This window comes from Paraphaeosphaeria sporulosa (assembly GCF_001642045.1).
Source record: "Paraphaeosphaeria sporulosa strain AP3s5-JAC2a unplaced genomic scaffold CC84scaffold_12, whole genome shotgun sequence".
In the NCBI taxonomy this organism is placed as follows: Eukaryota; Fungi; Ascomycota; class Dothideomycetes; order Pleosporales; family Didymosphaeriaceae; genus Paraphaeosphaeria; species Paraphaeosphaeria sporulosa.
In genome coordinates this window covers 681,675-696,738 of record NW_017253371.1, presented here as the reverse complement: position 1 = coordinate 696,738, position 15,064 = coordinate 681,675, and the positions used below count along the sequence as shown (strand labels likewise).

Here is a 15,064-nt window from a genome sequence, read left to right as displayed (position 1 = left end):
CCCAAAGCAGCTCTGACACCAGGAGCTTCTACCTTGGGAGCACTAGCTATGCAAGTGTTTTCGCGCAGGAGCAACCACTTTCAAATGCCTTACATGAGCACCCTCCTGCAAGCGCCCAAGGAACGCCTACCATCATGGCTAGTGGGCTCGAGGGAACTCGCCATTGTCGTATGAGCGTTGGCAGGGACATCATATCCAAGTGTGGACAGTTTGCCTTCTTAGAGCGGCTTGTGCGAACATACTTCAGGATCAATCAAGGATCAGCAATGATCGGTCCCTTGATCACTAATGCATTGCCTCATATGCGCAGAGACATTGAATACATCAACTCCAACTCCGATAATCCATATCCCTTACTAGCCGAGATCACGAAGAACAGTACTCAGCCCCTCAAGGTCCCGCCGACCATGCTCCCATCCGAGTTTCACACGCTCTTCACAGGTCCGAACTTGCGGTGGGAAGCGATAGGCCTCATGATGGCGCTGGCGGCTTCCTGTGCACAGTTCTCTCCACCAGATGATCCCTTGTTCACTCTTGAGAACGGAGATAGGGTCAACAAGGACGACTTCATCTTGGACATGATCCACGCCACCAACGACTGCATCACCCTTTGTCAAGTCCATGGTGCCGTGAATGACATCATGGTCTGGCTAATGTACAACAATATGCTCGTACAAAGTAATTGGTACGGCGACAACTGTATGCCATTTCTTGTATTTCCATCATGGGATATTGACGAATGTAGATCACGGTGTATGGCGTCGAACTGGCGATGTTATTTCGGCACTCCATGCAGAAGGAATCCATTGCGAGAATGCAGTCGTGAATCCATGCGATGAGCCTCTGTTCCTTCGCGAGTCGCGCAGGCGAATCTACGCTGCAGTGTATCGAACCGACAAGAGCTTGGCTGACTTCTTCGGGCGTCCACCGATGATGCACCAGCGGTATAGTGACCGACCGCTACCTCTGGATCTTGACGACGAGGTCGTTACTTCCGACGACCATGCGATTGTAAATGAAGTTATATCAAAACTCGATGTCGACGGGTGGGCTCTTGATGGTCAGATTAGGCCAGCCTCGTGGATACGATTACGTGCTGCACTTGGTCGTGTCAAGGAGCGCTTCCTCGAAGCGTCGCTCACAGGAAAGAAAGATGTCTTCATGATTGAAGAGATAGAGTAAGTTGACACCATATTCCGAAAACCACGTCGTTCTCCTTGGCTCAGATGCCCTTCATCTGATGTATTATTGCGCAAGTCTCAGACTAACAAAAGCAGAGCAATACGCGAGCAACATCGAACGAACTGGGAGACTTCGCCCGCCCATCTCAGATACGACCTTTACGACAATGAAGCTGTTTGGAGAAATCTCAAACCAAGGGCGGCCTTGCGAATGATAGGAGCATACCTCGACCACCTACATGCAGGCTTCCAGATTCAACGTCTTCTTCGCCGTCACACCCAAAACGCTCTTCCCGCCCTCCTTGAAATCGCGATGAACCTTCTCTCTACCGCTCTCATTTTCAACAAAAATCGAAACCACGAATACAACGTGCAGCGACACTTTGCTACTTTGGTGTTGTTCTACTGTTTGCCAAGTGCAGGTGTTCTGGCTCTAGAACTCCGCCGCTGCACACTGGAAAATTTACCGCTGCCAAACACAGTGTCGCGTGCTGACATCATTCGGAACTTATCCGTCCTCATATCATGTGTGGAGTGGGCAATCGTACCGGACGACGGCAATCATCGCCTGTGCAGCGAGCTCAACAAGATGATTGCTCTTGTCTTGGACGAAGTGCTCAACTACCAACCTCCCTCGAACGAGGGTCAAACCGATGGAGCTTCGGCAGTGCTCGCCGGGGTCGGAGCTGGTTTCTTCGACCTCCCAATGATAGATGGCATGGAGCCTATTCCAACCGAAAGCGAGGACTTCTTGAACTGGCTGGATAATGCGAATTGGAATAATACGGTGGGTCCAGGCCGGTTTTGAGAGACACAGCAGAAGAGTTAATAAGCACGTAGTATCTCTTCTGATTTTTAGCGTTCTTTTTCACGGCCTCGCTTATTCATGACGACTTGACAGGATAGAAATCGGCATCGGACGTAATGAGCATTTGGAGATACCCTTTGATTATTGGGGGCTCGTGTGAGCGCGAGTCGACTACGCACGTGCCAGCTGAGGCAGCATTAGCAGATAGATTGAGAACGAAATATCTTGGACAACTCCATCCGTAACAGCATAACGGACGTTGAATGTTTTTATCGTTCTTCAACAGCTAGCTATCTGACCCCCCGCCTTGACCCCAGAAGACTGGCAACTATATTCCCCATCGCTGAACTACACCTTGCTTTCTCGCACCCGCTTTAATACACCCTTGCTACACATCTTCCCTTCCCTTCCCAGTCCTCTAGCTTACCGACTCTCGGACCTGGTCTCCAAATAACTCCGCGGACCCTCAACACCGAATCCCAAAATCTAAATCCGAGCACCGCCGCCCGAGCCTCGCTCCCATTCGCCAACCCAACTACGGTGCCCTGACACCGTGATGGCTCGGAGATGCACACGCGTCTCGGATTTGGTTGTACATGACGCGCCGCTCTCACCACGTGGGAAGACGACTTCCCTGCTGCGCGAGAGTTAGTGTACCGCGTCGGATTTACTTGTACGCTTGGGGGAAATGGCGTGCGCGGCATGTGCCGTGAGATGCAGGCAAGGCTCCCAACGTACCTTGCGATCTCCACGCTTCTGCCTAGGCTACGCTGTAAGAGCACACGTCAGGTCAGATGGAAGCGCGAATCGGAGCTTGAATGGCGGTCGGGGACTGCGCGCATTTGGAGTCATACATGGTGTTGTCGCTACTCCGAGGTGCGGCGTTGACGCAGATGAGAGCTGGTATGGGCAGCGCTGGGCTGGGGAGACGTCGCGATGGGAGGGGACGGCCGAAACGACGTGGTGTATAAGAATGAGGACAGAGGGTGCGTGGAAATCCGGTACCGGTTCAACACCAGGTGAGCATTACAAGGCCATCTACCTGCCTCCTGAACAAGACATCGAAAAAGACAAGATACGAATATAAAGAACTACTTGGGGGTTGCGATACCTATTTAAGCTGTCCACCAAACAACCGCATGAACGCCGAATTCCACGCCACGAGACCTGTCTCCCTCTTCACAAACAAGATGTCTTCGACTACCAATCACACTTCGAGCGAAACTGCTCCGCCGCCGTACTCCCCATCCGACACGGCCTCCCTCGCCTCGACGAGCTCGAAATCAGCACTCCTCAAGCAATTGCTTCATAAGAAACGTTAGTCTCTCACCCCGCCCCTCTTTGTAGCGTGCTGAACTAATCTGAACATAGCATCGGAAGGCTCAACGCCCAAGCAAGCGAAGAACAAGAGCAAAAAGGAGCAGCGGCCGCAACAGGAACATCAGCACTATGACAGAGAGACGTTTTGGGCGGCGGCGGCGGTGTGGGCGTCGATGCGGTAATGAAGATGAGCCTCGCGTTATGCTTGGGAATTGTGTTCTGAATATTGTGTCATGCTGCCTCAACCAACCGCCCAATAGCTACTTCCAGAGAATGGAAAATGTCCGGTACTGCAACTCGCTGTCGTCCTTCAGGGACATCCGTATGGCCCATGAGCACATCAAGTTACTTCCCGGAAGCTTCTCGGAGTTTCTATAGCAAGGTAGTGCCGCCACTCCATAAAACACCATTCTAGATGAACACAATGCCATGCACGCACGATCATCGCTTTCGATAGATTGGCAATTCAGAGTCTTACAGAATTGGTGAAGAAGTGGACAAAAGTGGGCAAACAATGGCTTTCTCCGTTGAATTATAGACTTCTTATATTCGACCATACAATAGGGAAGTGTCACATAGGTCCTCAGCACTGTAACACGGTGTGGGCGCATCTGTGACCTGAAATTGCAAGGTTGAAATTGAATTTAATAAGCTTCACAACGGATTGTTCGATCCCCAACCCTTAACTGCACCCTTGCGTGGTTGCGCCAATATGGACAACCAAAGTTCTTGATTGGAGTACATACGTCGTCCTTCGTATTGGAATGCATCGGGTTCCGTGGTGGTTTTGTGGATATTCCGCCTGAATTACTGGTATCTCGCATCCGCAGGACAGTCTGGAGCTTATGCTTGGTCCGCTACCGTTTTTTGCTGTTGAGGCTTTTGCTTGTAGCATGCTAAATCTAAGTTTGTTTCGCTTCTAGAGAGAAGTCAAATAGTCTTCAAATAGGTAGAAACTTTTATATCTGTGCCTAGAAATATTTGTAATAGGCAGCACCATGAAATATAAATGTCGTTTAGTGGCGCATGTTAATCACCGGTGGGATAGGTACCGTAGGTATAGTGCGGGGTTTCAGCCCCATCTCCTCGATACCTTCATTCACCAAACTCGTGGTCCAATGCACATATCGCCTCTGAACTCTATGCGTATCGTCTACAAGCATGGGTGGCTCTATTGATGCAAGCTTTCTCGATCGCATGTGGCTCCCACGGCCTGACATCACGCAAGAGGACGCAAAAGCAATTCTTCTCAAGCACTACGACCTTTCCGGAGATGTAGAAGAACTTGTTAGTCAGCAAGACCGCAACTATCTCATAGTACATGGCGCGGAAAGTTATGTTCTTAAGATTTGCCTAGCGGAATATGCGCTCACCGAACTCGAGGCACAGATTTCGGCATTCCAACATCTTCGTACCAAGGCTGGTGTGCCACGAGTACCGAGCATCCTACCAACCACCGAAGGCGGTTCCATTATTCTGGTAGAAATCAGAGGACGAAAATACCGGGCACGTCTTCTCGAGCACCTTGAAGGAGAGCCGGTGATCGAGGAACACAGTCTCTCTCAGGAATTGATACGTGCTCTTGGGGCTTTAGCCGCAAGTCTTACGCTTGGTCTTCGCGATTTTGCGCATGCAGGTCTCAATCGTAGCCTGCAATGGGATTTGCGCAATGCTGGTGCAGTAGCGGACCACCTACTTTCGTCAGTTCAAGACGATGAGCGACGTAGCCGCATGTCTAAGGGAATGAACACCGCCCTCACGCGACTGAAGCCTTTGGAGAAAGAGCTGCGAATTCAGACAGTCCACCACGATCTTACTGGCGATAATATCCTATGCCGCAAAGACCAATCCGGTGCATCTATACCAGATGCTGTCATCGATTTTGGCGACATCACGCGAGGCTGGCTGGTGAGCGACCTGGTTGTCCTCTGCGCCTGGTTGCTTCAGTACAACGAACAGGATATTCTGTCAGTTCTTCCAGCAATCACAGCGTATCATGAACTTTGTCCTCTGAACGATGCCGAACTCCGGGCATTTTGGCCACTGGTCATTGTTCGCTCTGTCGTTCTGCTTGCTAGCAGCGAGCAGCAGCTTTCAGTGGATCCTGCAAACAGTTATGCTTGTCGGGACCTCGAAACTGAGCGAAGTGTCTTCGAGCGAGTGACAAGTGTCGATGCGGATCTGATATATACCAATATTATAGAAGCACTCGTGGGAGCTGCAGATTAGGGAGAAGAACATGCAAATTACTTGTAGAAGCAGATTGTCTCTGAATGTAGGTTCCCTACGATGGGTTCTGGTCGAAGAGAAGTTGCCATATGTATAAGAGCTGGTGAATTCCGATATCTTCCTATCAGGTGGTGAATCAAACAATTACCTTGGGGTATCTTGACTGGTATAATAATCTACGATCTGAGAAAAGGTAATATGCGTCATCAAGGTTGCGCTCCTGTGGTCATACGGCCCCGGAAGACGGACCTCGATCCTTTTGTTTTTTGGCCTAGAGGGACTCGACAGGCAGTAAGCTAAACGTCAATAACGGTGCATTCCTGACGTGTTCGCGAATGTCTTCCAGATCGCTTCCCCTTGGCTTGACCCAGCTGTGCAGCGGTTCGTCTAGTTCTGGGTTCAGGAAGTATATTATCGATTGACGATTGTTCAAGCGGTGATTACGGCCTTGGTGGTATATTGTCGAAACAGCTCCAGCAGTCAATGCTGTGAGTACCGAGCCAGACACCCAAATAATCTGATTAGAAGCAGGCAGCATCAGTAATGTAGTCGATTGTTCCTCCTCCCTGGGAAATATCTCTAAACCAGGAGCGTTGGCGTATAAGGAAGTGATCATATGGCCATCTTCATGACTATCTTGCCGCAGTTCACGGTCACTTGGTGCCACAAGTGCGTTGTTGATCTGCAGGTGAGGTGCCCTCTTGAAGGCGGGGTTCTGGACGAAAGGCAACCGCTGCGATTGATCCAATTTCTCAGCCTACTCACTGCACGCACGTTTCATCGGTCGTCTGTCCGCTTCACTTTTCCAGATAGCATAGATCAGCACACCACCGCCACGCGATTGCATTGCATTTTTTTATTTTTTTTAGCCCAGACAAGGAGCCTACAATTTGAGGACTTGGGCAAGGACACTACCTCAAAACGTTCACAGCTAATGGAGCAACACTTTACCAAGCGGAAATTCTCGCGGGACCAGGTCCGCAGAAGTAAAGCCATGCATTACTTCCCACATCTAGTTAAAAAGCGGATTACACAGTTGCTCTCAAAGCTGTAGAAATACAGAGTAGAAAATCTTTTTCATTTACTGGTCATCCTAGAGATTGGCCCCTCTAACCAGCACCCACAACACCACGGGCACAACAACATTGTCATTCCCACCCGTCAGCACCGCCTCTTCCAGACTCGCACCTGCGGCGCAGATGCTCGCTTTCCCCACCATCTTCGTGCCCTCCAGCGCCCGCTCTAGCAGACTCCTATCAGACGCAGCACCTCCCCACCCAACAACGAGCCAGATTTTTCCTGCGACAAGCCCAATCGTGACCGCCACCGCAAACGCCAGACTACCCTCGAGCGACTTGCCGCCTGCCCAGGGCCATTTCCTGCGTCCATACCGCCGCCCAATGAGCGACGCGGCCGCGTCTCCCATCCCAACGCACACGACGCCCGCGATCATGCTGACATCTCTCTTCTCGACGTCCCAACCCACCCAGGGCTCTTCGCCCTTTCTATCCACGCCCGCGAGACTCAGCCATAGTGGAATCGCACACCCAATCAGGAGAAAGATGTGACTAACCACCACGGGGCCCCTAAGATCCCTGCCGTCCACGTACGGCGTGAGGAACGTAGCGATGGGCCCGCTCAGCGGCGGTAATTGGCTCGCACGGATGAGGTCGAGGAGGAGGAAGATGGCGAGGACGAGCGCGAGCGCGAGCGCGACGAAGCAGGGGTCTATGAAGATGGTTGGGAATAGCATGGCGACCATCATGCCGTGGAAGACTTTGCGGCGGGTGTCGACTTCGACGACGGAGGAGAGGCGGAAGACAACGATGAGTCCTACCAGGATGATGCTGACGCAATAGGCACAGAGGAGGAGACGGACGTTAGCGGGTCCGAGGATGGTTTGGCGGAAGGTCTCGGCGAGCGGGAGTCGATAGGACCATTGGTCGTCGTTGGCGTCAAAGAGCGGAGGGAGCGCAATCCACCAGCCCAGATCCCAGTTGAAGACTTCGAAGCGTAGGCGTTGTATGTTGCCGAAGAGGTAGCCGAGTGCCCAACCAAAGGGCTCGTGATCGTAAAGGGCGTATTTGCCGATGATGTAGCGGACTGGACCGAGAATGAGGGCAGCTACAACAAAGTAGAAGTATGCGGCATAGATCCACTTCCGGTAAAGTGCTTGTGTGGGCGTGAGTGTGAGGAAGTGTTGCGCTATGGATTTTGTGCGTCGGCGTTGTCGAAGCCCATTTGGTAATATGGGAAGTTGCACAGGCAGACTGGGGACTGTGTTACGCCTTCGTGAAGTTGAAGCAGATGGGGGTGAATTTTGTTGCCTGTCACGATGTAGGTATTCTGTCTTGTTAGGCTCGACTGCTGACCGAGCTTCGTTGCCATTCGGCGTTCTGTTGTTGTTCCTGAGAGCATTCAATATGTCTAACCTCAAGCTCTTAGTCTTGGTCAGAGAATTTTGTAACAAAGGCTCATCCTCATCAGCATCGCTGTCGGACGCTGCTCGAGTGGCACTGCGTGTACGAAGGCTCTTATTGAGCACTTGTAGGAACGATTGCTGCGCCTGAATGACACGACCCACGCGTCGAAATCTCCACCGCGGGATGCGTGCCAATGCCACTCCCCATTTGAGGACTTTGCCGCAAAGCACGAAGAGAGTGAGACCTCCAACCCATATCAAAGTTCTCAGTATACCGGCTTGGGGCGAGCCCGTAAATAGCAGGAGGTTGATCAATCCGATAGCGAGAAGGTGCAGCTCTGCAGGAAGTAGACTTGTCGTTGTGAGGTAGTGTAATGGCGGCAAAAGTGCCTGGTGAAGGGGGAACAGGCACACCAGCAACTCTGGATGCAGCCCCTGTTCGGATGGGGGTAGCTTGATCTTATGAGGTAGTGGTGCCAGGTTTTTGGAAGGGAAGTCCGAATTCTCAGAGGCGATTAAGGGTAGTATGGAGATGAACCAGTGGACACTCGAATAGCCCCCCGGCGAGACTCCGCAGGGTATTAATTGGGGCGGCAATGCTGCTAAGCCGAGCAGAATGTTGGGTAGCAACGCCCTTGGTAATGCCGAAAATAAAGATATGGAAATCAAAACTGGTAACACAGCGGGGTATAATATGGGAGCAGGATCGAAAGCGGCTGGTATGCGAATGCGCTGTCTGAAACGGAGGTTCGAAGGCGGCTGTTTTTGCCACGAATAAAACAGGAGTCGGAGCGGATAGATAGCGAGGATGCTACCCATGATGAGGACATGAGTGGATAGATCTACTGAGAGGTTCTTAGCATGTACCTTGGTGGCTTCGTGAAGCAAGCAAATACCTCTGTGCCAGCGCAACAGCTTCTCCCAGCACTTGCACCCGCCAACCGCCAGCATGCCTATGACCCCGAGCAATGCTGTCTCGGTCGTCCTCCTTACGATCTCGTTGCGGCGTCTCTTCAAGTACTTCTGGCGCGCTGCTTTCGCTTCGTCATCGGTTGGCGAAGGCTCTCCAGTCCGCGACCCCTCTTTGCTTGGCTGGAAGTATTGCATGGAGAGCTTGCGGCCTTCCTCGTCCACCTGGGAGGGTGTTAGCAAGGGCGTTGCATCGCCCTCCAGCCCTGATCCGCGCGCATCGCGTAGTCCTTTGCGCGGCCTCAGAGGCGGTGCTGGCAATGCCTTGACGAAGCCGTAGCCCTCATCGTCAGCCTCTGTGCCGCTCTCGCTTGGAGATCGTGACACTCTTCTCCGCTTCTTTTCGCCCTCTTCTGACGGTGTGCCTAGTGACGTTGGCCCGGTCGTGCGCGACAGGTCGTTGCTCGACGATTGGGAAGATGGCTGAGAAGTGCGCAGCTCGTGCTGGCGGCGGTGGTACGGGTGCGGCGAGCGGCGGAAGAGCTCGAGAGCTTCTACATCAGAGGCTGTGGGCGCTTCCAAGTGCGACTCGGGCGGCTCGGAATCTTGCGCCATGCTGGGGTGGTTTGGTGGGCAAACGGGTGGGGAGTATGCGCTTGAGCTTCACGAGGGGGGACGTTTGTGAGAACGAATGGCGCAACAATGGAGGCGCATTCTAGCCGGGCTGCCACATGTTTCGATCAGAGGGAGAATGTGGGAGCATGCGTCGTGCGTGCAATACAGGAATTCTCACATGTTCGGGCATACGCGGACCTTGAGTAGCTGACGTTGCTTGTTGAACCGCTTGCAGGGTTGCACCTGCAACGCCGCCAAGACACGACTACCGCAACAGGATATACTGCAGCAAGTGGGCGAACGCAGACGAAGATGAATTTCAGGTGATTACAAGAGTATATGCATTTCTATTGTACACGCATCTATCAAGATGTCTTATGCTGGTATCGGGGTATACACCAACACCCGCCCGCTTGGCTCCCTGCAACTTTGCATACTTCCACAGCCCTTTTTCTACGCCACTTGCTAACTTACAAGTACTTGTTCTCCTTCAACCACGCCTTCACATCATCAGAATCGCGCTCAATCCAAGCTGCCTTCGCGCTAATGGCGTCAATGCTTTGGGCAAGTGCCTTGTCAAAGCCCTTGGTGCTCTTGTCCGCAAAGAAGGTCTCAATCTCCTTGATGTGCTCCTTGCGCGTGAAGCTAGACGTCGCGATAGACACAACAGAGCTGAGCATGCTCAAGCTGGGCGGCAACCTCTTCTCGAGTTCCTTCCAGTTGTCCTTGGTCCATTGCCAAAGAGCCTTGATACCCTCTGGGTGCGTACGCAGAGAAGAGAGTGGTAGGTAGATGTCCTGCGCTTTGACGTCGTCACTCAGGGACAGGTCCAAGGTGCGCTGTATGAGCTCAGGAGTCTTGGCACGACCTAAGGCCCGCATAGCCGTGTTACGCTCATCACTCGTCTTGGCATTGATGGCCTCGTACTTAACGACGTCATATTCTGCCGCACCGCCGTTGCTCAGAACGATGGCGTACACACTGCCACGGAGGTTGGGGTGGATAGCGGACCGATCGCCGTTCTTGAACTTCTCGAACATGTCGAACGAGGCCTTGACAATGGTGTCGTCCTTCGCAATACCAGCAGTACCGAACATCATTGCCTTGAACTGCTGCTCAAGATGTCCGTCCTTCTCGGTGAAGGTCCAGCCCAGTTCGTGGGCCTTGTCTTGGGTCAACTTGAGCTGGAAGGTCTTGAGAGCATCCTTGACAGCCTGGTCTTCAAACTGCCATGCAGAGCGGAGTACGCTAATACGGCTGCTGATCTCCTGCCACACGACAAACTCGGTCTCGCTCTTGAAGCTGTCCAGGAGCGAAAGAATGCCGGACGTCTTCTGGTAGCCCGAGGTAGCCAAAGCACCAGCGTCGGCAATCATACCGGCACGGTCTTCCACGGTGAGGAGCCCCTCCTTGGCAGCGAGACCTAGCTTTCGAAGACGCTCAGGACTATACGAGGTGCGGTAGATGCCAGTGTGATCGGCGTTGAGCTTGAAGAAGTCGAGATCATTAACCTTGAAATCAGCTTCGCGGGTGGTCAGAGCCAGTTCTTGGTCGACACCCTCCTTGGTGCGTAGACCGAGGAAGATGGGGTATAGGGTCTCGTCTTCCTCCGGCTTGACATCCGCTGTGCGCAGGAAACGGTTCTGCTTGAGATGAATAGAGTCTGAGTTTTCGGTCACGGTAACGACTGGGAAGCCGACATGCTTGGTCCAGATGTCCATGACTTTTTCGACATCTTTGCCGCTAGCGTCGCTCAAGGCCGCCCAAAGATCACCAGTCTGGGTGTTTCCGTAGGCGTGCTTCTTGAGGTACCTTCGAATTCCTTCCATGAAGACGTCCTCGCCAAGGTACTTTGAGATCATGCGGATGACGCAAGATCCCTTGGAGTACGAGATGGCATCGAAGATCTGATTAATCTCGTCTGCGCGCTTGACTGGGACTTCGATTGGATGGCTACTGCGAAGCGAGTCTAACGAGAGGGCTGACGCGAGATTGTCGGTAACGTACCCCTCCCAAACCTTCCAGTCGGGATAGAAGACGTTGCACGAGTACCAAGACATCCATGTCGCGAAACCCTCGTTCAGCCACAAGCCATCCCAGAAGTCCATAGTCACAAGATTACCGAACCACTGATGTGCAAGCTCATGCTGCACAGTCTCGGCTACGCGCTGCTTCAAACTAGCACCGCTGTTCTTCTCATCAATGAGCACGTCGACGACACGGTATGTAATCAGACCCCAGTTCTCCATGGCACCCGCACTGAAGTCGGGAATGGCAACCATGTCCATCTTGGGCAGAGGAAACGGGCTGTTGAAGGTCTTCTCGTAGAAAGCGAGCGTCTTGGCCGCAAGGTCGAGTGAAAAGCGGCCGTGCTCGATGTCTCGGTCCTTGGGCGCATAAACGCGCACAGGTACGCGGAAGTCGTTCGTCTCAATGTAGTTAAGCTCTCCGACAATGAAGGCGAGGAGGTATGTAGACATGAGCGGTGTCGGGTTGAATGTGACTGCCTTGCGCTTCTCACCCTTGACGACAAGGGAGTCCACCTTCTTCTCCGAAGCAACATCCATGTTGCTCAAGCAGGTCATCTTGTCTTCGGCGACAAGCGTTACAGTGAAGGTAGACTTCAGCGCCGGCTCGTCGAAGCAGGGGAACGCGCGGCGGGCATCGGTAGGCTCCATTTGCGTGGTCGCTAACCATGTCTTCGAGCCATCCTCAGCCTTGAAAGACGAACGGTAGAAACCCGCCATGTTATCATTCAGTGTGCCCGTGAATGTCAGGGTGAGGGCGGCCTTTGACCCGCTTGATATGGTATCCTTGAAGGAGACTTTGGTGGTCTGGCCCTCTTCATCGTGGGTCAGCTCCGGGGAGCTCGAGACGACTTGGTCACCAGATGTGACCTTGGCGGAGTGGATCTTGAGGTCGATGGTGTTCAGTGTGATCTCCGTGGAATTTTCGACCACGTCAAGACTGTAGCGGGGTCAGCAAAATGCTAGAACACAAGCTGTAGAGCGGGCGGAATACCCCCCCAAGTTAGACCAGGCGGTATGATATACAGGCAGATTATTGCGCATGACCTGCTGCACTTGGTGCTGCACTGCCTGCTGTCTTCTGGATCATGCATGCTGGGCCAACTTGCGGGGTGTGTCCAATCTTCCCGCAAACGGGGAGCGTGCGATTGCGTACTCAATGGTCACCGAGCCCTCGTAGGTGGCCTTCTCGAAGTCGGGCTCGAGGGTCAGGTCGTAGTGGAGGGGCTTCACGTTGGTGGGCAGCACCTCGCGCGCCTGGTTGACGGCCATGGCGGAGCCCTCGTTATCTGCGCCGAACTGTCTGCACATGTTGCGGCGGTGGGAGCAATGTCGGACTTGGTTAGGGAGTGTGGTGGTGGATTGGCGAGGGGCGAGGGTCCGACGAAGGGTCGACTCTGCGGCAAAATGGCGTGGTGAGGTCGAGGTGGTGGGGTAGAATGAGGTGGAGTTCGCGGGCCGCGCGACACTCAAGAAGGAGCGACTTAGCGGAACGCGACCGCTGCTGGCCGCGGTGATGGAACGTATTCGATTCGCAGCCGCACCCGCCCCAGCCGCAGGCGCTGGCCGCCGCAGGGCATTCCGTGATGCTCTCTGCAGGGCGCCATACTGTCTGAGGAAGCCCATCTACGTCTAGATGGTATGCGGTGAAGCGCCAATGGCAATTCGTCGGTGAAGGATGTTGCAGCTCTTCCGTCCGAGAAAGGCAGGCGCGCCAAGCCGTCCTATGCATCGACGCACACGCCCCTCGGTTAAAACCTCTTCGCATGCAGCGTGTCTCTCTTCTTCACATTCACAGCAAGGAATTCAGTCCTCCCAGCCCTCCTCCCCATGGTCGCGCTGGAGTTCTGGCGCCTCGTCGCCAGCCTTGCGAGACCGAAACACACGCGCACGTTTGAGCCTCTCCGCGATTCCTGCATGAGCGGGGAGGTATAGAAGCTTCGCGACATTACCCATCCATGACCGTGAATTTGCAGAACTCGTCCAAAATCGCCTTCTTGCCTGTGGGTCAAGGATTTCTGCACGCTAATACGTTGGCGAGGCCAGGTGACTGCTGCCAGGGTGAATGTTGAGCTAAACGGTTTTGACCGCTCATCACAGTGGTACAAGAGGCGCCTCAATCTGCTGTTCGGGTGTATCGCGATGTCATGTGGTCAACTTCGACATCTTGCTTACATTAACCGAGAGACCCACCATTTCACCGCCATCTAGGAGGAGATCCTGTGATGATATTATTGAATCAGCCTCTAGCTATGCGGTGAATCTCATCTGAATTGCCTTGGCAGCGTTGTGCACTAAACCCTCCATCATCAGACATAGCACTTCTGCATGGTTCGAGCTGAGACTTTGCTGACAATGAGTCAAGCTCATGACCAAAATAACGAAATACATGCTCTTGAGAGCAATGGAAGTTCGGTACCCAGCATTAGATTGCGTTTGCCATCAGCCACAGTCAGCCCGAATACGCTGTTTATAATGGTGGGCACTCGTGGAACGCATGGATTCATGTTGTCAACATACGCTCATGCAGCAACAGAGAGTGGTCCCAACCAACGTGCCTTAGCGCCGAGTCACAACATCTAACATGATACCGAACATGCTCGGCAATCATTCGCACGGCCATCACTACCTTGCATTCAAGCCTGTGTGACATTAACCACTGCAAACCTTCCAGCGAGCAGGCCGGCAGAAACATGTTGACAGCATGCATTACTTTCATACCATTTCCAGTCCAGTCATCTTGTTGCCCTCCAGAGCTTGCTCTGACAAATAGTCCAATCAAGATTGCCACTTATCATGGCCTTGTTTACTACAACCTGGCTTTCCAAGTTGGACGGGGGATATCAAGATTAGTAAAAACTATATAGCGCCTTTTCCGTGCCATTGGCGAGTCGTAACGGTCATACAATGTCTTTTCATAGCGGCGGTTCTCGCGAATAACCGCTCTGAAAACCCAGATCTCGCTGTACACTCCTCGCTCACAGATCAAAATAGACGTGACAACGTATTGCTAAGCGTGTGTCACTTCGGATGACGAACGTGGCCGATGAGGCACTGTGTAGGCAGCACTTGAGCATGCGGTTCCTGGTCTCGCATATCGGTCATCTGCAGCGACACTTACGTTGGCCATAAGTATCAGATTTGCGGAACAGTGGTCCCCGGTACCAGAGAGCCCTGATCAGCAAGGAGGACAGCCATGGCGTCTTAGTAGAATCTATGATTTCGTTGCTTGGGGACGCGGCGTCGATGAGGCCAAGACAGCCCCGTTTTGCATGCTGCTTAGCTCGACTCATGGCACCCGATACGGACGTTATATAACTGTGCATGCAATATGACATGCGGTCCTTCGGTCTTGGTCTCCATTGCTTCGAAGGTTGTGGGACCAACACCTCACCATTCACCACGCAGTTTAACTTCCACTGTATATCCGAAATCATATTGAGGGTATGTGCTTAATTGAATAGATGGTGTTGGCTTTTCCATCCGCAGATTATGGCTGAGCAGACAAATTTGAGATGTTATCGTTGCTTTGCATCGAAAGCAATATTCCTGC

The 15,064-nt window shown here is 52.8% G+C and overlaps 6 protein-coding genes across 6 annotated transcripts; 3 read left to right on the top strand and 3 right to left on the bottom strand.

The window, feature by feature from the left end:
- Positions 1-170: 170 nt before the first annotated feature.
- Positions 171-1,989, top strand: CC84DRAFT_1102049 (uncharacterized protein; the record flags this gene model as incomplete). The annotated part of the gene is made up of 3 exons (XM_018174943.1): positions 171-699; positions 746-1,178; positions 1,278-1,989. 3 exons carry the CDS (start codon positions 171-173, stop codon positions 1,987-1,989), a joined length of 1,674 nt encoding a protein of 557 aa, XP_018030905.1.
- Positions 1,990-3,128: 1,139 nt separating this feature from the next.
- Positions 3,129-3,491, top strand: CC84DRAFT_1180544 (uncharacterized protein; the record flags this gene model as incomplete). The annotated part of the gene is made up of 2 exons (XM_018180482.1): positions 3,129-3,306; positions 3,361-3,491. The coding sequence occupies 2 exons, from the start codon at positions 3,129-3,131 to the stop codon at positions 3,489-3,491; spliced, it is 309 nt and encodes a 102-aa protein (XP_018030904.1).
- Positions 3,492-4,470: 979 nt separating this feature from the next.
- Positions 4,471-5,668, top strand: CC84DRAFT_1263493 (APH-domain-containing protein; the record flags this gene model as incomplete). Its single annotated transcript, XM_018185245.1, has 1 exon — positions 4,471-5,668. The coding sequence occupies one exon, from the start codon at positions 4,471-4,473 to the stop codon at positions 5,536-5,538; it is 1,068 nt and encodes a 355-aa protein (XP_018030903.1). The 3' UTR covers positions 5,539-5,668.
- A 6-nt stretch (positions 5,669-5,674) lies between these two features.
- Positions 5,675-6,256, bottom strand: CC84DRAFT_310955 (uncharacterized protein). Its single transcript, XM_018185817.1, has one exon. The coding sequence runs from the start codon at positions 6,152-6,154 to the stop codon at positions 5,810-5,812; it is 345 nt and encodes a 114-aa protein (XP_018030902.1). The 5' UTR covers positions 6,155-6,256; the 3' UTR covers positions 5,675-5,809.
- A 318-nt stretch (positions 6,257-6,574) lies between these two features.
- On the bottom strand, positions 6,575-9,683 carry CC84DRAFT_1168632 (uncharacterized protein). Its single transcript, XM_018179446.1, has 2 exons — positions 8,857-9,683; positions 6,575-8,805 (listed from the first exon to the last, which is right to left on the bottom strand). The coding sequence occupies exons 1-2, from the start codon at positions 9,482-9,484 to the stop codon at positions 6,632-6,634; spliced, it is 2,802 nt and encodes a 933-aa protein (XP_018030901.1). The 5' UTR covers positions 9,485-9,683; the 3' UTR covers positions 6,575-6,631.
- A 120-nt stretch (positions 9,684-9,803) lies between these two features.
- On the bottom strand, positions 9,804-13,247 carry CC84DRAFT_1168631 (aminopeptidase 2 mitochondrial precursor). Its single transcript, XM_018179445.1, has 2 exons — positions 12,668-13,247; positions 9,804-12,451 (listed from the first exon to the last, which is right to left on the bottom strand). The coding sequence occupies exons 1-2, from the start codon at positions 13,135-13,137 to the stop codon at positions 9,955-9,957; spliced, it is 2,967 nt and encodes a 988-aa protein (XP_018030900.1). The 5' UTR covers positions 13,138-13,247; the 3' UTR covers positions 9,804-9,954.
- Positions 13,248-15,064: the final 1,817 nt, after the last annotated feature.